General features: G+C 46.8%; 1 protein-coding gene and 1 long non-coding RNA gene across 29 annotated transcripts in view; one reads left to right on the top strand and one right to left on the bottom strand.

The window, feature by feature from the left end:
- Window positions 1–23,964, bottom strand: part of PPFIBP2 (PPFIA binding protein 2) — a 169,320-nt gene that overhangs the window by 74,889 nt on the left and 70,467 nt on the right. For 2 of the 28 annotated variants that reach the window (XM_070074023.1, XM_070074042.1), the window contains exons 1-2: window positions 13,443–13,709; window positions 12,998–13,208 (exon numbers count right to left, since the gene is read on the bottom strand). The exons of 20 other annotated variants lie outside the window; for them this stretch is intronic. In XM_070074023.1, the coding sequence (XP_069930124.1) occupies window positions 12,998–13,045 (48 nt within the window). In that variant the 5' untranslated portion in view covers window positions 13,046–13,208; window positions 13,443–13,709. Of the gene's footprint in view, window positions 1–1,283; window positions 1,465–12,997; window positions 14,285–16,414; window positions 16,474–23,964 lie in introns of those variants that run through there. 6 more of the 28 variants (XM_070074027.1, XM_070074022.1, XM_070074032.1 and 3 more) reach the window with 5 other exon arrangements.
- On the top strand, window positions 1,422–23,208 carry LOC127484219 (uncharacterized). Its single transcript, XR_007911045.2, has 3 exons — window positions 1,422–11,499; window positions 14,761–14,884; window positions 18,481–23,208. It is a non-coding gene; the product is annotated as an uncharacterized lncRNA (long non-coding RNA).

Raw genomic sequence — 23,964 nt, forward strand, 5'->3', positions numbered from 1 at the left:
AACATTCCAGGATTAGAATTGTTCTTCATACTAAAATTCAGTCTATTTACTTAAAAATATTATGGAAGCCATGTGACTTGTGTACCTACGGAAGTAAAATGTTGATTACAAACTAACATTTCCATATCCTCTGGCATTTTGGTTGAAGAATAACAGAGTAAAATACCTCTCTTGTTTGAAGAACTGAACCAGGACAAGGAGTTCTTCTTGAATGTATACTACCAAGAACTCAGAAAATTTAGCAATTATTATTGAAGCTACACCACTTTTGTCTCTATCAAGCTTGGCTCTACAGAGACTAGGAAAAGTCTGGGATACCAGGAACCCATACTCTAAAATCCAGATTCTTGAAGGCAAATATAAAATACAGACAAACCAGAATTGTACAATCAAGGTCATTCCTAGGTCTTGAAAGTGATGTTCAAGTGCCCTCAGGAGCGGTAACAACATAGCTCCCTGACTCTTACAGATCATTTCAGAATTGTGTGTACACACACACACACACACAGAGAGAGAGAGAGAGAGAGATAAATTGCTATGACTACCACAGCTGGGCAGACCTACTGCAAAAATTGGGCAACGAACAGCCTAAAGTGGGGCTATTTTCTAAGCCACCCCTAAGTGAGAGAAGCTTTAAGAAAATGAAGCAGCTGTGTAGGGTGTTCTACTCCTGTTGTTGGGGATCTTGAAGATGATCACACCAGTTAATCATCTTCAGCAATCAGGAGAGCAAAGAGAGGAGACAGGACTGTGCAGCTGGGAGGGACAGGACTGACTAGCAAGATTTCAGCAGGGGCAGCCTCTATATACAAGACCGTTTAGGCTATACACAGACATGAACCTAATTTAAACAGAGTCCTATCCCACTTCTCTCCTGGGTCAATGAGTTCACTCTTGATAAATTCCTCAGACACAGAGAGCTGGATATTGGCAGATTCAAGTAACACAGCAGATTTTCAGATCTTGGGTAACACCATATTTTACTGAGGGATGAGATTATTTAAGCCCCAAAGAAGAAACTTTATCAACTGTGGAGAACCCCAGACTAGTCAATTTCCCCTTATTCTCTTGCTAAGGCAAAGGAATGGAGAATAGTACCAGTCCTGGTGGGACACCCTTCTGACCTGTACTTTATTTTTTTTTAATTTTTATTTAACAAATATAAATTTCCAAAGTACAGCTTTTGGATTACATTGGTCCCCACCCCCCCCATAACTTCCCTCCCAACCGCAACCCTGCCATCTCCCGCTCCCTCTCCCATTCCATTCACATCAAGATCTGACCTGTACTTTAATGGAATCCATTGTTTGTCCAGAGTAGGTTAGGGTCATCACCTTAACTGTAACCATATGGTACAAATGAGGGCTCCATCCTCTTATAGACAGACTCATCTCCTAGCCATATGGCCCAAGCTTAGCTGGTTGGAATCTTTCATCTGAATTTTCGAACTTGGGAACCCAAGTTTGGGAACTGTGGTGCTAGAAGATTCTGATGTTGTTGTGGCCAAGTACTCTATGTGGAAGAAGCTGGTTTGCAGCAGATGTCAGTTATGAAGACAACATGCATGGAAATGCAAACAAAAAAACAAAGAATTCAAGGATGAAGATCAATGACATTTTCAAACCTGGTTCATGCTGTCTAAAGGCAGAGAAATATCCTGGTCCTCCCTATTGGTCCCCTATAAACCTGTACTAGTTTAAATTCAGTTACTGTTATTTGCCACCAAAAGTTGTTTGTTCATTGGCTAATTCATTTGTTTCAAAAGGGGATCAATTGTCTAAAACTTACTACTTTGGAAATAAATGTAAAGCAAAGCATTCCTATTTGGATACAGTATCAAATTACAAAGGAATTCTACCTACCATTGTTTGACTGCTTGAACCGTTAATTCTAAGGCAACTATAGCTGAAATCAGGATTATCATCAAGGGCTAATGAGGATCTACTTTGTGGCACAGGATGTGTCTATGCGGGAAGTACTGGGACAAACAGGACACCCAGGCTCCTGTGTGTGTGGAACAGATGGCTTTCTACCCACCAGCTGCTTCTCTATTCTTATTTCCCACAGAAAGCAAGAAATCTAAGGGAATGAATACAACATGTGACAGGCCCATGGGTGCAACCAAGGTGATGGGACAGAGAGGGGAGGATGTAGGATAAGGAAAATTAAGTTAAAACAAGAAATAAATAGTAGTCAAAGTCTAAAAGACAGGGGCTGGTGCTGTGGTGTAGTGGGCTAAGCCTCCCACCTGCAGTGCCAGCATCCCACATGGGCACTGGTTCTTGTACCTACAGCTCTTCTGGTCCAGCTCTCTGCTACAGCCTGGGAAAACACTGGAAGGTGGCCCAAATGCTTGGATCCCTGCACACATGTGAGAGACTCAGAGAAGCTCCTGCCTTCTGGCTTCCGATCTGCCCAGCTCCAGCTTTTGTAGCCATTTGGGGAGTGAACCAGTGGATGGAAGATCCCTCTGTAACTGTGACTCTCAACTAAATTAATAAAAGATCTTTCAAAACAAGTAAGTCTAAAAGACATAAGGGGGAAAGGGAGACAAATAAGTGAGGGGTAAATTACAGCACAAACATCTTAACAGCTGTTTTAAGAGTTACGTATCATACACGACGGTTTACATGGCAGCTCTGAGTGCTGGGAGGCTTAGTGCCCCAGGTTTCCTGCTCCCTACTCTTTGCCTAGCTGGGCTTCAATGTAGAGAGGATCCATGGAGACTGTGTCGGGGAGCTTTTGTTATCATTTACAGAATTCCTGCAGAATCTCCTCCCTACAGCAGAGAGAGAATGATTAGGAGTCTGGGGCTGAACTCAACCCCGTATGAGATTTCCAGTAGCTTACCTCACTTCAGGTTTTCCATCCTCCCAGTAGAGAAAAGTTAGATCTCACAGTGCCTCAGAGAGGACCGGTTAGGTCAACAAACATGACAAAGTACAGAATGCTCTATCAGGATGCTCTAATAATTCCTCTGGTAATATAAACAGTTTTTGAAGGATCACAGGAATGCAGAAATCATAGAAATGGCTTCGTTTAAGCTAAAAGACCAAAGTTTGACTAAAACCAGTTCAATCTTTCTACTAAAAGTTTTTTCAAATTCTATTTCTTTTCTTTTAAAGATTTATTTAATTGATTTGAAAGGGCAGAATGAGAGAGACAGGGAGAGAGATGATGAGAGAGAGAGGGAGAGATCTTCCATCTGTTGGGTCACTCCCCAAATGGCCACAATAGCTATGAACCAGAAATTCCATCCTGGTCTCCCCCTGGGTGAGGCAGACCCCCAAGTACTTAGAACATCTTTTGCTGCTTCCCAGACACATTAGCAGGTAGCCAGATCAAAAACAGAGCAGCCGGGACTTGAACTGGCACTCCGATATGGGATGCTGGCATTGCGGTTGGCAGCTTAACCTGCTGCATTATAATGTCAGCTCCTGAAAGTTTTAATTTACTCATTCTTTTTGTCAAGAGAACAAAAGAGGCAATATTTCTGGTCAGGACACCTAAGAATTATCTATAAAAGTCTGTACAGACTACCTAAGGGAACAATAGCCGAACTATTTTCAGACTGTAAAGAAAAAAAAAAAAGAAGAAGAAGAAGAGAAAGCCTGTGTGGCAACACACAACCCAGTATTAGCCAACAGCCCTATAATCATGCCCTGGGCACACACAGCTAAAGATGTGTTCACTTTTCCATTGTCCCTGAAAAGATGCCCACATTTTGAGTCATATCTTCATAGCCACATTTTTTTTCTTCCTCATAAGTGTTTTACTACATGCTGCAAGTACTGTGCATGCATGTTCATAATGAGTGCATTGAGAATTTTAATAGCTGGTAATGACAAATCACAAAATCTTGGACTTTTATTTCTTCCAATCTAGTGGTTAGGTCAAATTTAGGTTAAACATGAACTTCTGAGACAAATCTGCTGACAGCTTCTGCAAAATCATTGCCCCTGACTGTAGTGGTTGGTCAAGTTTCATGTTGCCTGGTCACTCCTGGCCTCATCTCTCCATTATAAAGCTTGGCCATGGGATAGGCAAGTTAGGCTCTCCAGAATGCTTGATGCTATCATGGAGGGCCACGCAGAATCTCTTACAGCCTGGCTGGCACCTGCGAGGAGAACACATCCTCCCATATGTTCTGGTACACTCGCAGGGATGCTGGATGAGGGCAGTTCTGCTGCATTTTCTGACTAGTATGTCCCAGGAGACCTCCTGTAAGTTCTGTTCTTCCCTGAACTTGGGGAAAGGATGGGTTCCAGAGCAATCAAACAGAGCAAGGGAGAGGTCACAATGGGAGTATCATCTGGCATGCAAGCAAGGAGTGTGAGAAAATCCCAAAATAGCCAGATCACTGGTATGAGAGCTCTAGTGATCATGTTGGTTTTCTGAGCCAAGACTTGCTTCTCAGAGTTCCTGCCTTGGGGTTCTCAAAATATATCTGCCCTCCTTTTTTGATACCAAGTTCATTATGGCCAGGTAAAAAAGTAGACTGTCCTTCAGTATTTTTTTTATTTGACAAGTAGAGTTACAGACAGTAAGAGAGAAAGAGAAAAAGGTCTTCCTTCCATTGGTTCACTCCCCAATGGCTGCTACAGCCAGCGCTGCATCGATCCGAAGCCAGGAGCCTCCTGCTGGTCTCCCATGCAGGTGCAGGGGCCCAAGCACTTGGGCCATCCTCCACTGCCCTCCCAGGCCACAGCAGAGAGCTAGACTGGTAGAGGAGCAACAGGGACTAGAACATAGTGCCCAAATGGGATGCCGGTGCCGCAGGCAGAAATGAACCAAGTGAGCCACAGCACCGGCCCTCCCTTTAGTATTTTCAATAAGCTATGGATTCCAGGTCCTTCACTATCTTTGCCACAGTACACACTCTGTCTCATCTGGTCAGAGCATGCTAAAATACTATGGCAGCTCTTTGCCTGTAAATAGGCTGAGATTTTGGACATACGTACTGGGTGAGCATTGTAATCCTGGATACACCTTGGAATGGTTCTTCCTCTGTTAGCCACTTAGATGACATGTGCTTTTAGCTGAATAACAAAATGTATAGTATTTCTAGGCTGCGTTGTGAAGGCAATCTTACCAAATCCAGAAAACCAACTTCAAGTGAACCATGGCTTCTAGCCATAGGGCTTCAGGGCAGATGTCCAAGTCACTAAGGCTGTAGCTCAAGTTCAGAAGCACCACTCACATACTAGCTTTTTAGATACTCTGAAAATATGTATCTTAAAATAAGATGGCCAAAATAAAAAAGTAAAAATAAGTGGATCACAGAGGCTAGTCAATTCATATTATATGGCTCAGGTTACTCATCACCAAAGAAATAAGCAGTGTGAGCATAAGCAGGTGCTTGTAAATAGGCAAACTCTGTCTAGATTCTTTAGTTAAGGAGTTTTAGGGCTTTCTGGCAGTTATTATAAACCTAATCATTCCCAACAGAAGTTCTACTTTTTCTAGGTGAGAGATGGTCAAGTCAATCTACTCTCTTTGGTCCAGAGTTAAAGAAGTTTCTTCTAAACCCAGCGTGAATAAAATGCAACCAGTAGTAGGAATCCAATAAGAGAGATCCCATGCTGCCCTCCTATTCTTGGTTTCAATTATGTATAAAGATGGAGTAAGTGTTGCTGATGGGGTTATCATTACCCAAAATCTATCTGTCCACTTTTAGAGAAGAACAAAGAGGAGTTCATAAGCAGTGAATTAAACAGCTTTTTGATGCATGCTGCCATACTTTATTCATGTATTTATTCAATGACTTGAACATTCCCAATTGCCTACCAAGTTCCATTCTCTGTACTAAGCAATGGTTTGGTCCTGACTCTCAAAAAGCTCTGTAGTCTTGAGGGAAGAAGAACAAAAATGCAAAATAAATCAACCTTTAAAGTAGGATGTAATGAGTCTATCATACATATTTGTATGTACACCACCAGCAGGGGCACAGGGGAGGGACAACTAAATTTTACCTTTAAAAGAAAGGAGAGACTTTATAGAGGAAGTACCACTTGAATGACTTGAGTCTAAAAGCTACAGAGAAATTCTCCCAGGAGAATGGGAGAAGAGCACCTTTGGAAATCCTCTGCCCAATAAAGACAGGCTATCTGAAAAGCCATGACCATCACTACCCTTCAGATAGGCGGGTCTGCCAGAACCAACAGAATACCTTGAAGACAGAAGCTCTGCAACCAATGGCTGCCGTGAGGCTTGTAGCTATCTTCTCCAAGAGCTAGACCTGAAGAAATACATTTGATTTACCAAGATTTTTTTTCTCAAACTTATATCGTTGGCTAAGTTTCATCACAGCTAAACTCTCTTTATCAGGCAGTTGAATATATAAGGAGCTTAGAGCACCAGGCTGTAGGGACGCTATGTGTGCTGCTATCCTATGATGGGAAATATTAAAGCTAGGAGGGGAGCATAAAGAGGAGACTCTTTAAAGAGTTTTCTCACCTTGCCAACTCCAAGAGACACACTGACTCATTATTACTGAAGATATTTGCAGAGACAGAGTGGCAGCATCTAGTGCTAGAACTGGGGGTGGCGTGGGCACGGTGACTATTGCAGCTCACCTGGAGGCATTTGAGCTAATTGTCTGGTGCCTCTTAGACTGCCTATATCTCCCATGTGAGGAGTCAACAATCAAACAGGCAAGAAAGACCCAATACTGGAGAACACAGAACTAGGCCAGGGTCAAAGTGAGGAGCTACTCCTTTGGACACAAGAATGCCAGCAACCTGACAAGATTCCCAAATGGGGATGAATTCAAGGGAAAATTGATGGGAAGGATTGCCTGGGAAGTAGACACAGTAAAAACAGTGTAGAAGGAATTTTAAAGCTGACTGTGGGGACAAGCACAGAGTGCCGTGGGTTTAGAAGTGAGCAGAAAGGAGTACACATGGTGAATTTTAGACTGCTTTTCCAGGAACACTAATGGTGAAAGGGAGATGTTATGATGCAGCTTGAAGAGGAAAGCACGAGCCGGCGCCGTGGCTCACTAGGCTAATCCTCCACCTTGCGGCGCCGGCACACCGGGTTCTAGTCCCGGTCGGGGCGCCAGATTCTGTCCCGGTTGCCCCTCTTCCAGGCCAGCTCTCTGCTATGGCCAGGGAGTGCAGTGGAGGATGGCCCAGGTGCTTGGGCCCTGCACCCCATGGGAGACCAGGAAAAAGCACCTGGATCCTGGCTCCTGCCATCGGATCAGCGCGGTGCGCCGGCTGCAGCGGCGGCCATTGGAGGGTGAACCAACGGCAAGGGAAGACCTTTCTCTCTCTGTCTCTCTCTCTCACTGTCCACTCTGCCTATCAAAAAAATAAATAAATAAAAAAAAAGAAAGAAAAAAAGAAAAAAAAAGAGGAAAGCACAAAGTCATAGACAGTTTTGATTTGTTGTTGCTTTTCTTTCTCTCCTAAGAAATCAAGGAGAAGCCTTTATTTCCAAGGTCAAGAGGCAACTAGGCACAAAAAAGTTATCTTTACTTAATGTACACTAAACTGATCTTCTGTAAAAAAAAAAAAAAAAAGAAAGAAATTATCAATTCCCAACTTGACTCTCACTGGGATTAAACATGACAATAGGTCTGATCTGATTTCATCATCATTTAAAAAAAATTATCTATTATTTTTCACTTTATGTTTCTGTGTGGGAACAAACTTGAAATCCTTACTTAAGGTATACTAAGCTGATCTTCTGTATATTAAGATAATCGAAAATGAATCTTGATGTGAATGGAAGGGGAGAGGGAGTGGGAAAGGGGAGGGTTGTGGGTGGGAGGGACGGTATGGGGGGGAAAGCCATTGTAACCCATGAGTCGTACTTTGGAAATTTATATTCATTAAATAAAAGATAAAAAAAAAAAAAAAAAAAAAGAGAAAACATGAGAAGAAACAATCAGTGGATAGGAGGAACTGAACAAAATTAGGTCAAGAGAACAGGATGTTGGGATATTCACTAACAGAAGGGACTCTTTGCTGGTGGAACAGAGGAAGTTTAAAAATGATACTGTAAATAAAGCTACACTTTGGGGTGAAGGGAGGGAAGATAGGAGAGTCATCTTAATTTGGTTATTTTTTTTTCTCCAGTGAAATAGGTAGTCACATAGATGGAGAAGGGAATACAAGGTTGGAAACAAATGGTAAACCATGAAAAAGTGCTAGAGTATGAGAGAGAGGAATGTGGGGTTGAGGCAAAGGATCCTGTTGCCAGCTCACACAACTGCCAAGGCTGTGTTGCCCTGGGTACTCAACCAGCTATTCAGCAAATGACCTTTACATGATGTCATGTAATTAAATGCCACTAAGTAAAAGAGGCCCAAGGACCTCTCTTCAAGGAGCTTGCAGATAGGATTCACAGGTGCTAGGGCTCAGAAATGGTAGACTCACAGCTTCTAGATTATATTGGGGAATCTGATGGGTAGGCACATGATGTGTATTGGCTAGAAATAGGAGATGCCCATAGGAAACTGGACAGCTAGAGAAAGCTCTTGAGTAACCATTCCCATTGTTGCTCTCTGTATAGTCTTGAAAAACCTTTCTACTCAGAATCAAGGTTGTGTGCACGGCTCTGGTGTAACAGGGGTTGTCAGTCATGACTGATGTCCTCAGCCCCATAACATAATTACAAAGTGCTTTTTAATCATTTTGCATTTATTGGATTACTTATCCATAGCTGATAGTCAAGGAAACGGAATCTCAGGATGGTTAAATAAGTTGTTCAAGGTCACACAAAGCTAAGAAATGGACTCAAGGAGTCTGGATCTATGATCTGTATTCTTAACCATGAGCTTTCACAGAAGCTACTGCCTACTTCTCCAGCATCCACTGCAGTTCAATATGAACGCAAGGTGACATCTGGAGTGAGGATGCTTGTGCTGCTATTTGTCTTCCCACCTGAGCGACCAGCACCAGATGACAAAGAAAAAAAATCCCACATTATTAGCCTGAGTTCATTCCACATTCTACTGCAGAACCTGAGCCAATTACAAGGTGGACCCATGGAAAATCCATTTTCTTCATGAATCAGGTTTTGAATTTGGCTTAAACACACACACACACACATACACAGAGGTGGAAGCCAGGGAGCAATGTGAAGATGCAGACAGTGCTGTGGTTTCTTTTCCTGGGAAAATGAGCTCCTGCTCAGAGGGCAGTGCGTGGGCCCCAGAGACCCTGCTGGGAGCTATTTTTAGAAACTCTCTCAAGGTTGTGTGGGTTGGATCCACTGAATTCAATGCAGGACAGGTGGGAGCTGTTTGACTCAGGAACCAAACAGGCAAGAGAGCCAAGACCTTGGGGTACATGTGGCAGGAATTACCTGGTTCCAAGGCTTTATCTGCTAGGAGAATAAAATGAAGGATGGGCTGGAGCCAGGCTTCATCCAGCAACCACAGCCAAGCTGTCCAGAGCCAATGGGGCCTCTACCCACCCATCGGGGGTCAGGTTACAGCTGCCTCTTCTATATGCTGGGTTTGGGACATCGAGTTGGAACATGGGAAGGGACTGAAAAGGCTAACATGCACTGCTAGGAGAGAACCAACCTGTCCTGCCTCTTGGTCTTTCAATCCTTCCCCCTCTTCCTGGAAACAACCGACAGCATTGAATAGCAGATGTTTCCTACCCGCATGATACTACACTCAGCATTTTACATGCTTTACCTTAATTCTCACAAAATCTGTACGTGGCAGACACTATTATCCTCCCTATTTCACAGACAGAGGAATGCAGGCTTTTGAAGTAATCTACCTGAGATCACGTAGCTGGAAAACGTGGAAAAGCCAGGATTCTCATTTGGCCTCACTCCACAGTGCGTGTTCTTACCCGTAACAGTACACACTATCCTGTCCCTCATAAGCCTCAGAAGGTGTTTTTTGGTGCTTGGGTTTTCTCCTGAGCAAATATTTCTCCTCAAGCTCTGTGCCTCCCTAAACATAGGAAATATAGGTGCCTCCCCCTTGGTCCTGCCCTTGCCCTTCAACTAGTCCAGTAAGGATCCTGGTGGCACAGCCTGGGGGTCTTTGTGGACCAAAGGGGCCCTGTGCACCAGGTCACACCTCATCTAGGCATCTCTTCTCCTAGAACTCACTTCCCTCTGTAAGGGTGAATGAAGAAGACAGTGTTTTCACTTGAAAAATGTGGGTCCAGAGAAACCTGCTCTCCCTAAGGAATCATGTGAGAAGGGGTGGGGGAGTCAGACAGATGGGAAATGCTGCAGACCTGGGCTGGAGGAGCCCCCTGAGGGATGAAGCCAATAAGAGATTCATGGCAAAGTAGGAGACGAGACTGAAGGGGTCAGATTAAGATGGGAATTAGGAGGATGGAGGGCTTCTGGGTTACAAGCCCCCAAATGGGAGGGAGCATGCTCGGGACCTCGAGCAAGTAAGTATGAAAGATAAAATGAAAAAGTTCAGTGGAGCCTGGGTTACAAAGGCTCTCAAAGGCTAAGCAAGCTGAGCAGCCTGTGTTTTCTCTTTCAGACTAAGGGTGAGTCCTAGGGGTTCATGATCAGGGTTACAGGATGAAAGGGGAAATTTTTTATTTTTTAAGGAAGATTTAAGTCTGGCAGTAGTGTAAAGAGTGAGGTTAAATAAAAGAAAAAAAAAAAACACCCAGAGCACACTGCTTACAACAAGGTCCAATATTTTATTCTGCTTTCTACTAATTCTCTTTAAAATTCCCAAAGGTTTGGCTTGTTAAGATGCCAGTTAAGAGGCTCTCCTCCCATTTTTGATCACCTGTGTTCAAGACCGGGCTCCACTCCTGACTCCAGTTTCCTACTATGCCCTGGGGTATGGCAGTAATCACTCAAACAGTTGGGTTTCTGCCCCACGTGGCACCCAGACTGCATTCCAGACTCCTGGCTTCAGCCCCCCAGTCTGGCTGGGGCTGTTGTGGACATTTGAGGAGTAAACCAAATTGGGGTGTGCTCTCTCTCCCCCTCTCTCTGTGCCTCTCAAATAATTTCTTTTTAAATTTATAAAAGTAGAAGACAAATATCTGTTTACTATTAGTCATCCTGGAGGATTCTAAAGTCTCCTTGCTTAGAATTTCTCTCCCAAGCTTCTTACTGTCCATAGAAACCAGGGCTCCAAATCTGGCAAGCATACCGTGGCTGAATGGACCTGTTAGTTAATAGCTGCTTCTTTTCTTCTTTTTTATTTATTTATTTTTAGATGAGAGAGAGGAAGACTAAATAGTGGGAGGCACATTTCTCACATACTTCTCCCTAGTATCTCTCTCATTGGGCTCTTTTAAAAGCTTAAGATTTTGCAAACCTTGGCCAAAATGTTGGTGATCTCAGCGTGCTCCCTGCTGGTTTGATGTCCCCATCCCTAACTAAGCGGGGGCGGAGTGCATGCACAGGGTTGCTGCTGGGTTCTGAACCAATAATTTGCTACATATTTGGCAGAGGACGTGAAGAAAGAAAACTGGACTGAGAGACAGGCAAAAGAGTTCAAGACCAGGCTGCACCACTAACAGCTATGACACTAATAACAACAAGGTTCGTAGCCTCTCTTGGGCTTTGTTAAATGAGGGGTTTGCACTAGTTGGTCCCTTCAAGTCCTCCAGCTCTCTAATTGTGTTTAGCTGCCTTACTTTTCCTAACATAGCTAACCATATACCACATCACAGCTAAGATAATTTTCTTAACACAAAAATCGGACCCTCCAGTGTGTCCCAAGTCACTTTCCTGCTACAAGTCCCCCATCATACATGCCACATCACCCACAAGCCTTGCTGCAGCCATCACTGTCCTGCATGGCCTGGCACCGCCCACCTCTCCCCACTGTTGCTGAGCTGAGCCACACCGGCTTTCTTCCCGTCCTGAAACCTGCTAGATTCCCTCTTGCCTTAGGACCTCTGTACATAACATCTCCTCTGCATGGAAGGTTCTTCACCCTGCTTTTCACCTGATGCATTCCTCCTGTTCTCTCGGGTTTCCGTGAACTGCTATTTCTGTGAGACTCCCTCTCTGACCTGCCTTCTCAATCAATAGCGGTCCGGAGCCTTCTGTTGCTCTTTGCACTTACCGGTTTGTAACCTGAGGTTTACTTCCTGGGACTGTTTAACCTCCATCTCCTGAATGCTTCTACTTTGCCCGCCACTGTATACCCAGTGCCCAGAACTCAGTATTTCCTGAGGAAGCTCTGCAGAGGGCACACACAAATACCATCCTGCCCAGTGTTTGGGAGCTGGGGTCTGGGGACCTGCACCCCCTGCCTGAGCCCGATCCTCCCTGGCCTTCCTCCTGTCCTGCCGCAGTTACAAGGTCAAATCTCTAATGCTGTCTGCTGCTTTGCCCTTTCCTGCCTCTGAAAAACAGCCTAAAATTCCTCAGCGTGAAAATAAATGCAAATCTGTCTTAGCCAATTTAACAGCAGCCAGAAAAAAAAGGAGAGTCTGAGTCCTGTGAGCAAGCTCCCAGCACTCATTCATTCATTCAGTCGGTCATTCCTCGCTCCGACCACACACTCACATTCACCCCCGAAAGAAACACCAGCAGCTTGCAGCCCAAACCCTAGGCTTCAAAACACTGAAGAGAACTGGCCTAGAGCCTTCCTCTGGTAACACAGACGTCCCCACCACACCGGGTAACACCGGAGCTGAGAATGAGTTCAACAACTTCCGAATTCTGCATGTAGTAAAAGGCTGCAGCTTCCTCTCTGGGTCCCTACACCAAAAAGCAGTGGACACCTTTTTCCCCCGGTCACAGTGTCGTCTGGAGTCTCCGACTACTTAACCGGCAGCATGAAAATAACTAAACTTTCCTCACTTCATTCTTGCCTTTCTGCACAGAGGCTCATTCACCAGACTGTCAGTGGAGAAACAAAGACAGCTGCCTGTTTTCTCGCCCTAGTGCCTATAATTAGATTCTCATGAGTCCGGACAAATAGCTCCCCCTACCACACACACACACACACACACACACCCCACAGCCCAGAGTGTCTCTCCCCTCGCTCATCTCCACGGAGACCCACACAAAGCCGCCAGTCACTTACCCTCTTCAGCCAGGAGAAATGCTTGTAAACATCAATGTCCCCATCCATGCTGGGCACCCATGTCAGCAGTTAGATGCCGGTGGAAAAGGCCCTTGTTCTGGCTGGAGACCAAGTTCTCTCCTCTTCCTTGTCGCTGCCCCCTCCCCCCGCAGGAACGCCAGCCTGTGTTCAAGTTTCCCCACTTCCCTGGCCTGTGTCCTTCAGCCTTTCCCTAAACAGTTTCAGATACACAACGACTCAGGCAGACAGAGCCGCTCGCCTGTCCTCCCCCACCGCCCCCACAGGCACGTGCGCGCGCGCACACACACACACACCCTAGGACTGGGGTTCAGCGCCCCGAGGAGCAATCAGAACAAGAAGGTAGGGGGAACGACTTGGGTAGAAGTTGCACACACACACACACACACACACACACACACAAACACAACGTTCCCCTCCATAATACCAGAGCCTGCCAGAGGGAAAGAGTCCTGAAGAAAATTCCTCGTCTGGCTTCCCCCTGCTGGAGTGGCTGGAACTCATTACCGAGAGCCCCCGATTTCCTGTCTCTGCTTCACTCTGCGTTTACCCACGGGCTCCCAGCTGCTCTCAGTTTATTTGGGACTGGGGAGAAGACTAAAAATAAGTGCTGCTCTTGCAGGAGCTTGCTGGTTCCCACACACAGCCTGACCCCCCGCCCGAAGCGGCGCCTACCCCTCTTCCAGGCAGCAACAGGCTGTGCCCCGAGGAAAGCTGTCCTTTCCAAAAAGGAAGACTCAGAAGGAACTCCAAGTCCGGGTTCCTGGCCCTGTGGTATGCCAGGTCCCAGGCAGGGGTTTGCTCTCCCTGGCACTGCTGGCGCTGTCCTCCAGAGGCCAACTGCTGCAGCTCGGAGACCTTCGCCACCGGCAGGGCTGCCAGCAGCTGCCACCGCAGGGCTCCCTGCACCCAGAGGGGGTACTGCTTCTGGCTGTTCTCAGCCTGGAAAACCTGCTCTACACGGGAAGGAGGTGGACAGCACGTGTGTTTCCACGAGACTTGGGGAGCAGCTCTGGGGGAGGAAGGAGCTGTAGAACGGCTGGCGGGGGCAGGTCACAGGCTGGCTTTCCAGGGTGCCCCACTGCCAGCAATCCCCAGATACCACCCACTCCTCCACCCTCCCTTCTCCTTTGAGAGCTCCCCTAAAAACTGCTTTTTTCCTTTGCCTGGCCCTTAGTGTGCGGCCCTTGGCAATGGCTGATTACGAAAGTGAGCTTTGATGTGGGTGCAGCGGCAGCTGTGGTTACATGCAAGGGCCCTGTGCTCTGCTCTCCTAAATGGCTTGCAGACACACATCTTGTGACTGCCATGGGCCTCGTGGCTGACCAGGGCATTTCCTGGAAGACCCAGCCTGAAGAGGAGGCTACTAGGTGCCACTGTGCCCCTCGGCATGGCTCAGAAGCAGGGCCCAATGCCCAGCAGCACAGTCCAGGCAGGCTGGCCCTGCCCCTGAGATCACAGAGGCACAGGGAGGGGAGCTCTGGCCAGCAGCTGGCATGAGGGGAGGAGTAAATTCCTGCAGGCACACCCAGCTCAGAGGCCAGAAGGGGAGGGAAGAGCAGGCTGGGCTGCCCTGGCTCTGAGCTCCAGAACCTCTTCCTTCCCTTTGGCCCACTTCCAGGGCACCACCAGGACTCACCCAGTGGGGCTCCCTGCCCCCAGGCCACGACATCATGTGCCAGTGAGAACATCTTTCAGGGTGCAGGGGGAGGTATGTTTTGTTATTATTTCTCTTCTCTGTCTAGAAGCCTGGGAAAGTCAAATGAAGTAACGCATTCAGTCAACACACATGTGCCTAGCATTCAAGGCAAATGAAAGCGACTTCCTGCCCTGGGTAAATAAAGAATGACCACACAGGATGTGATGAAGGTATACCTGGGCTCCAGGGAAGGAGGCTCGGAGCTGATGTGGGGGCTGGGCTGGGCGAGGAGGGCGGAGTCTCTGTCCCTGGAGGGTAGGAGAAAGCCTTGGAGGAGCTCAGGGCCCTTCTTTAGGTTCTGGCACAAGAGAGGAGGAAGGGGTGTGGAGGTGGCCACATGACTGCCCACCACAAGCCTGCTGCCTGCCCCAGCCCTGCAGAAGTGACTCAGGTACAGCTCCTGCAGGAAGCTTTCCCAAGTGATCCCCCCCTACCCTCTCCTAGGCATCCACTCTCCTCTTCGCTCCACCTCTTGCCCTGACACTGAAGCATGGCCGACGGCTGTCACATCTGACTGCTGCCAAGTGCGTCTAATTTCTGACTCACTTCTCTAATTTCCATGCCTAGCACAGTTTCTTGGTACACAGTAGGAGCTTAAATATTCTCTGAATGAAAGAATGAGGTTCAAATGGTATGACTGGCCAAGTGGAAACAGATTTTACTTGGAGAAAACAGAGACTTGCAGGTCTGCTTCCCCAGGGAAAAGATGCTTCACTCCAAGAGGAAAGAGGGGGCCAGCTGCATCTCCTAGCTCAACTCCTGTGTGAGGAGCAAAGGGCGGAGGCATGGAGGGAGGGAAAGGGAAAGGAGCAGCGAGGGAGGCAATCAGGGCGAGCTGAATTCTTCACATATTTTGAGGGTATCCTCAAGTAGAAATTCTTACTTCAGCCTTTTTTTTTTTTAAACACCAAAGTACATTTATATTATAATTTAACTCAGCAATCCACAACATAACACTCTAAAGCTCTAGGAGCAAAGCAGCACCATCCATCTGTGCAGCTGGCAGGAGGGAGAAGGGTGGGGAGAAGGAGATGCAATGAACTCAGGAGCTAAAGGCACCTCAGCACCCGGACCCGGTTCTACTCGCCCGTCACGCTGAGAGGCCACCTCACAGCTGTGCCACGCTCTCCTGCAAGGCCGTCCTGGCCAGGGGCTCCTCCTGGTGGTCCACAGATGGGCTTTAGGGGTAGGTTGCTGAAGATGTTGACAAAACAGACACAAAGTACTATTTGTCTGTACAAATCTCTATTTCTGTGAAAACAGAGTTTTCATCAGATTCTCAAGATGACCCCTGATTCCCAGGAACTGAAAAGCCTGGGTTTTATCTTGCCTAAGCAGCTTCTCTGAAAGATTAGCGCTGCCCCTCCTGTGGGGGAGGAGGGACGGAGGGCTTCAGGCTTCCGTCACCCTGCTCCTGTGAGGGGGCATCTCGGAAAGCCATCTCTGAAGAGGAATCCTCAGAAACCTAAACAGGGTACAGTCACAGTGACCCTGAGATCCACTCATCTGCACCCAGACTCCACTGAGCACCGTCTAGAGCATGAGGCAGCCGGCTGAGGGCAAAGGGCAGAAGCTGAGACCGTGTCCTGGGAGAAACAGCACAACCAAGAGGCCACGGTCAGGTTTGGACAGAGGGACTCATGGTGACCTGCCCCTCCCCCATCCTGGGTCTGGAACAGAGCCCCAGGCGTGTCACCTACCTGAGTGGAACTCCAGGTGCTGCTGGCACTGGTTGAGGAAGAGTCCCTGAGGTTTATTCCTGCTGCGTGTCAGCAGGCAGGACTGTGGACTGAGAGAAGTCTTGTGGGTCACGTGCCATTCTGCTGACCTATCACCCACACCCTAGTCTCCACTCAGCCCTGAGCCTTGGCCTTTGGGCCACAGCGATAGCTCCCGGGACACCTCCCTGCAGGTTCAACACAGGCCTGTGTCCTTGGGCAGATGTGCTGCCCCATGGGCCTTGCACTAGTGAGAAGAGGGAGGGGGGAGGCAAGAGCCCAGTGCATGAAGCCCTGACCAAGAAGTCATATCCTGGTCACCACAGTGCCCAAACTTGGAGACCCAACCTCCAAAATGTGTTAGGACAAGGGTCGGCGGACTTTTCCCATAGAGGGCCAGATGTTAAATATTTCAGGCTCAGGGGTTCATGCAATCTCTGTCATAGCCAAGTCTGCTATTTACAGTGCAAAAGCTGCCACAGCCAACATCTACATGGACAGGTGTGACAGTGTTCCGGCAAACCTTTATTTATCAACATTGGAATTTGAGTATTACAGCATTTTCACATCACAAGATCATCTTGTGACTTTTCTTCAAAATGTAAAAATCATTATTAACAGCTGGGATGCAAGACACAGGCAGCTAAGCAAATGCAGGCTATAGTCTGCTAACTCCTGGGTCAGGACAAAGCTTTCCCACCTATAATGAACTGTCTGGGCTGGAGGGGTTTCTAGTATAGAAGCAGATTCTGACCCGGTAGGTTGGGGATGGGACTTGGCATTGTGCACTGCTACCAAGCTCCCAGGTATCGCTCCCATTGCTGGAGTAGTAAGAGGGTAGGCAACTGCTCTCAGGTGGGCCTTGGATTGTTGGGTCAGAACTGAATAAGTGCCAAAAAGCATGACTTCCCCAGAGCCCACCTGCCTGCCACTTAACAGGAGTGCTTGAAAGGGCAGAGGCTTTCGGTGGTGTGGTGAGTGGATGTCTACATGCTCAGACCTCAAGTTATGCTAACCTGGCAACACTGCCCACCATGTCTCCTGGGCCTGAAGCAGGAAATTTAGTGGGGAAGGATTTATTTGCTCTTTCACAAATGTTTGCACATTCGCGGTCATTTATAAACACTGGTTCTTAACAGACTGAAGTAGTCTCCTTAGGTCAGGTCTGAAAGAACCCAGGTCACTAGAATTTAATAGGTCACAATTTGGGAGGAAAAAAAATAAAAATCCAGGAAAATTAAAATTACTAAACTTGTAGTGGCCAAAGGCCCCAAATCTGGGCTGCTATATATGAAAAAGAAAAAAAGAAAAAAAAAGAAAATGAATGGAAAATCCTCCAAGGCACAGGAAGCTTCTGTAGGGCAGAGCCTGGCAGATACTTGGGCCAGGAAATAACCTCCTGGAAGGGGGACAGACTGCCCACTGGCACCCAAAGGCACTGCACTCAGGAGTTTGGAGAGGTTTTCTTGCCGTGGACAATGGAAAGTCAGGTCTGTGCTCCCAGGACCAGCACTCAGCCCTCCCTGTCTCTTCTCCCAACTCCAAACAGTGGAGGCCTCCCCCTGCCTGTGCTTTGTCCACTGCTTTCCAAGAATGGAAAGAGCTCTTTCCCAGATGACCCAGCTGCACCAATGAGAGGTGCTTATGTCATCTTTCTAATCTAAAAAAGAGAGGCAAGAGGGAAAAAGCTACTTTCTTATATAAAGCCTCTACCTTATTGCTTGGGATTTAACTTCCCAGCATTTGTCCGTGACTCCCATCTAGTGGCTTCTCTCAGTACTGCACAGGGACAAAGTGCCCCGGCTTCTGCCTTGCCTGGGAAAGAAAGCCCTCAGTTTTAACACCTGTCATAGGGACAGGTAGGAAACATGCTAGACATTTGCAAACTCGAGCTCTACTTTTGTTCTTTTCTCAAAAAATAGGCACCAATTTCCTCTTATCTTGTTTAAGATCCAGAGGAAAGGTCTTCTTACACAACTCCTGTCTGTAGTTTTCGGGGATTAAAATGTTATATATATATATTTCTTTCTTTTTGTTCCCCACCCTAGGTGAAGAATGGAGATACAGAAATTAATCACAAGACAAGGAAAATTCAAGCTCACATTTTATAATTCATAAAACAGCTTTAGCTCCCCACCTGTTTTTTCCCAGCTCCTCTGGCTTTTCAATATGGTAAACAGATTTGTCTCTTTGGCAAGAATGAAAGAGTGCGACTGACTGGCAGGAACGCATGTGCTTTGTTTGAGAAGCTTGGAGCTGAAGAAGCCACCATCTGTGACAGGGTGGTTTGCAGCTGAGGAGTGGGGTGGCCACAGTCCCTCCTCTCATTCTTTGTCCCTTAAAACACTAGCTAAAAAGGTAACAGAAGGGACCTGAGCTGAGTGGTGGGATGTGAGAGGTGAGTACACACCCTCGGTGGGGCCTCTTCTCCAGCCTGGCAGGGCCCGAGGGAAGCTACCCATTCAGGACAGGCCTTTTCACTGCTCTTGAGGTAGGAGCCTCAGCTGAGCCCTGATGTGGGGCAGCGGCACTTACAGAGGCTTCCTAACCTGCCTCCACTTTGGAAACCAAGAGGCCTGGACTGAGAGAAGCAAAGACTGGTAGTTACAAAGAGGCCTCTGTGCACAGCCCCTAGAAGAAACTGCAGATTTGGAATGTCAGATCTTGCAGACTTTGTCAAACTCAGCTGCCAGTTCCAATAGACACTGAGTCCCAGAGGGCAGAAGTCCACCCAAAGCCACATACAAGTTAGTGGACAAGGCAGGGTACAGCCCTGGCCTTTTAACACACCCTTGCCTTCTATGCTGCCTTGCCGTGGTTCAGTTTGCTCACACCTATCCTAGCACTCTGATCAGGACACCTGCAACCTTGCAAGGCAAAGCCTGGGTTCCTGCTGGGTGGCCCAGCCTCCTCCAGGTTCCCTAGCTCCAAAGAGGAACCCCAAGCACAGCATCTCTATAGGTTCTCCTGCCAAGCGCTGCCCCCACCCCAGTATCTGAGTGCTGCATTGACTTGCTCTTACTCAGCTGCTGTTGCTAGATTTGCCTGTCCTTTCTTGGACTTCACCTTGGACCTTCACCAAGGATCCTATTGGCCCATATCCAACATATTAAAGCAGCCAGACAGATGGGCGGCTGGGGAGTATGTACCAGACTGTTGGAAAAGCATTCATAGCCACTCCTTCTGGGCACTCATTAGGCTCTGGTATCTTTTGAGCATCACCCAAAGACCTGAGCCACTATCGACACTTTGCACTAGGCTGGGTCTACTCCCTCCAGATTGGTGGTTGTCTCCAGCCTGTACAGCTCATGTGAATCTGGCTCACTAATCTCTTATGGGCTCCAGGCTAGCCCTGGATCCCCTAAAAACTTCCACCCAGTCAAGCCAAGTAGATGTAGAGGGGTAGAGACACCTCTTCCAGACCATGGAAAAGCCCCGCTCACAGCCCAGCCAAAATCCAGTCGGTGGTTGTAGTGACACCAGCTCCTTCTTGCCCATGGGACATGTCAGGGCCGTTGACGGCACCTCTCTCCTTCCTGGCCTTCAGGAACATCTGGTGAGGTTCAGAGTTTCTTGCCTGAAACAACCACACTCTCTTGAGGGTATCACATGCTGTACTTCACTGCAGCAAATGCTGGGGGTGGAGTGGATGAGGGGTGCAGGGAGAAGGAAGCTGCCCCTTTCTGGAACTTGGTTCCATTCCAATCACAACAAAGATTCCTCAGGCATCTACCCAGGACCTCAGCTTCATCCTCTGTGAGCACTGACCCTGAGCTTGGCCCCATCTCCCAAACATGAAAGACCACCTTCCTTCCTCCTGAGAATAATGCTGTTCTGCTGCACCAAAGGGCAGGGCAACCTCACTGATACCTGCCTGCAGGCCAGGCCCCAGCTCCCCTTAGACTCCAGGAATGTCCCTTTAAAGAGCTTTATCCTCCAACTTTCCAGGTGGACAATCCAGACACAGATACTGCTCCTAGACCGAGAGAATACAGACCCTTTGTTCCTTGCCTCCCTAAAACCTCAGAGGGTGCCCTCAGCTTGGAGAGCCCCCACATGCCTTTCCAGGCCTGGAGTCCACTTCTCCCTACTATTCAGCTAGCCTCTGTATCTGTGGCTTCAACAACCCATGGATCAAAAATATTCAGGGGGGCCGACGCTGTGGCGTAGCGGGTAAAGTCGCTGCTTGCAGTGCCGGCATCCCATATGGGCACCAGTTCAAGTCCCAGCTGCTCCACTTCTGATCCAGCTCTCTGCTATGGCCTGGGAAAGCAGTAGAAGATGGCCCAAGTGCTTGGGCCTCTGCACCTGCATGGGAGACCTGGAAAAAGCTCCTGGCTCCTGGCTTCGGATCAGCGCAGCTCCAGCCATTGTGGCCAATTGGGGAGTGAACCAGCAGATGGAAGACCTTTCTCTCTCTGCCTCTCCTTCTTTCTCTGTGTAACTCTGCCCTTCAAATAAGTAAATAAATCTTTATTAAAAATTTTTAAGGAAAAAAATGCACCTGAACTGAGTAGATACAGACTTTTGTCATCATTCCCTACACATTACAGTATACCTATTTATGTAGCATTTCCACTGTATTAGGAACGGTAAGTAATTTAGAGGTGATTCAAAATAGATACCAAGGGATGATTGTACTTATTTTCAAGGGGCAGAGCACCACCTTAGGCTCCAGAGCTTTGAATACTCATTGAAAACCCAGTACCACTGAATCTTGGGTAAATCTAATCTACTTAGCCATTAAAGAATAATCTACTTGCTTATTTTAAAGGCAGAGTTACAGAGAGAGGTGGGGAGAGACACAAAGAAATCTTCCATCAGTTGGTTCACTCCCAAAATGGCCACAATAGCCAGGGAGGGCCAAGTCAAAGTCAGGAACCAGGAACTCCATCCTGGCTTCCCATGTGGGTCAGAGGCCCAAAATTTGGGCCATCTTTGCTGACTACTGAGGTTCATTAGCAGGGAGCTGAATCAGAAGCAGAGCAGGCGGGACTTGAACTGGTACTCTGATATGGGATGCAGGCATTGCAAGCAGTGGCTTAAACCACTGGACCACAATGCTAGCCCGTCTACTTGGTCTTTAGGATGAGTCTGGCCTGTTTACACCCATCTCCAGATAGTGAACCCTGGCCAACAGGGTTCCTGTTTCAGCTCTGCCAAGACCCAGCTGAGAAGGAATTAGCCTCATTCCAGGGAGACAGAGCTGCCTACAATGATGCACTAAGACCAAGGGTGCCCCATCCCCTAAAGACAGAGAGGGCCTGGGACTAGTGTTCTATCTGTCCTACCAACCATACCTACCACTGTCTCCTCGCAGCCCATTTGTCTTGTGGCTCACCCACATCTGAGGAGCAGTAACAGTGGAAGACCACATTTCCTACCGCATGCTCCTGCCCCTCTGGCCATCCTTGATGGGCCTTTGAGAGTCACCTGATCCTTCCCCGGACAGCTAATCCATAGCTGTGCAAAGTTAAAATAAAAACCTTTAATTCTGATTTATTTTGCATGGACCAGGACTTAGTTTAAAAACTGTGAGTTAAGCCAGTAAGTTCTTTCCTTTAGGAATTTGAGATTTTGTTTTTGTTTTTATTTAAATACATATGGAGGAAACATGGCCAACAAGAATGAAAAACTGAAAGACTGCGGTGACAGCTACTCCAGCTGTCTTCCTACGGGCCCCTCATTTCCCTGACCTTCATCACCACTCTTTTCTGACACAGCTCACCTTCTGCTATGGCAAATGGATGTGCCAACATTTCTTTCCCCAGACTCCTATGCACATGCAAACAAACCCTGGCCACTGAGACCCAGTGGAAGTTTGCTGGGGAATTTCTGAGGAAAATTTCCCTACCTCTAGACACAGCGGTATAGTTATATCTGTGTGGGGTTGCCTGGAGCTCCAGTAACCATCTTGCAACTGCGGGAATCTTTCTAAAGAAAAGCTGACATCCTCTAAGGAGAATGAGACCGAAAGATAGGAAGAACCAGAGCCCTTAAGGTCATCCAGAGCCACTGATTTAATCCTGGGACCACCCCAGCCTCTGGACATCTTGTAGTGATGTACAAACCTCCTGACTATGTATACTACTTTTCTAGAGAAAGTACCTCACTGATAGAGACATGAGGGGAAGAGGTGGACTGCGCAGGCAATGTTATAACAAGGGATTCACTCTGAGATGTACGACAAAGCCCGTGTGTCTGCTGAGGAGAATGCAGCAAACATGCGAGACATGCACAGACATTACACATGAGATGGCACTGGCCAGTCCCGCCCAATCCCTCCAGCTGCCTCACTACTTCCAACTCCAATCTTAACCCACATGTGGCTTTTTAAAAAATAAAATACAAGTGAGTCTCTGAGGTTTAAAGGGGTTCAGAAGTATATGGTGGGGATCCACATTGTTTCACAAGCTACTAGTGGATACCAAAGTTACTGGGACATAGACCAAAGTTTGAGTAGCAAGGGTTTCAGATTGAAAGTACCAATTTAAAACATAGCTCTGCAATGTTTCCATACGGATAAGACCTCGTGTGGAATGTGTACACAGCCAGAGAGTAACATGACTTTAGGTCAAGGCCTGTAACACAGCCCATTTCTGTTGAGAGTCAAAACCTTAACATTAGCCTTCCTATCTTGGAATGTTTATATGAACTTCTGACCCCCTAAAAGTATACCATTCACAGGTTTCTGATGGCCATGATTACTCTAAAAGATTTATGAATGTGATAATTGTCAAGGAAGTCTTCTATCAAAAGGAAGGCATCCCTAAACCATTGCAAATAACCCCCATAACAGATCTGCAAATCTAAACAGTTCTGCAAATCTAAATGCAAGATGTTTTCTGGAAGGCGTATTGGCTTCCTTTGGCTGAAAAAACTATTGCTAAAATTTTTCAAAAATATTTCAAAAGTTTGATCCATTTTTCATACCACATACTAAAAATATTGTTGACGAATCTGCATTAACTATGAGAAAAAAATTAAATGATAAACCTACTGGAGGAAGATACAGATGAATAGTAACTTGATCCGAGCTTGGCCTGTCTAGTGTTAACAGGAAAAGAGGAAACCAAAACAGGAAAGCCCCTTAGAGTTAATAACAATCTCCTAAAACTCTACACCTCAAAAAGCACCATAAACAGCATTTTTAAAGCAAAATGAGAAAAGTCTATGCCCCAAAAAAGAAAAATACGACATGGAAGTCATTCAAATGCATAAGAAAAGCACTAACAGAGAAAAGAGCACAGGATATGAATAGACTAGAGTGAGGTAGGCCCACCCAAGGGGACAACGTGATCTCTGGGGTGTGTGGGAAGAAGATATTATAACTATTTTTTAACCCATCCTTTAAAAGACTTCCACCTTGGAATTTTTTTTATAATTTACATTAGGAAAATACTGCATATGTGAACATGTAAATACAGGGAATTACTGCTTTCCATATAAAATATGAGATTAAAAGTTTAGAGAACATACAAATAATTTAGCTTACCTACTAAACAAAGAAATGAAAACACAAGAGGAAAATA

This window comes from Oryctolagus cuniculus, chromosome 1, assembly GCF_964237555.1.
Source record: "Oryctolagus cuniculus chromosome 1, mOryCun1.1, whole genome shotgun sequence".
In the NCBI taxonomy this organism is placed as follows: domain Eukaryota; kingdom Metazoa; phylum Chordata; class Mammalia; order Lagomorpha; family Leporidae; genus Oryctolagus; species Oryctolagus cuniculus.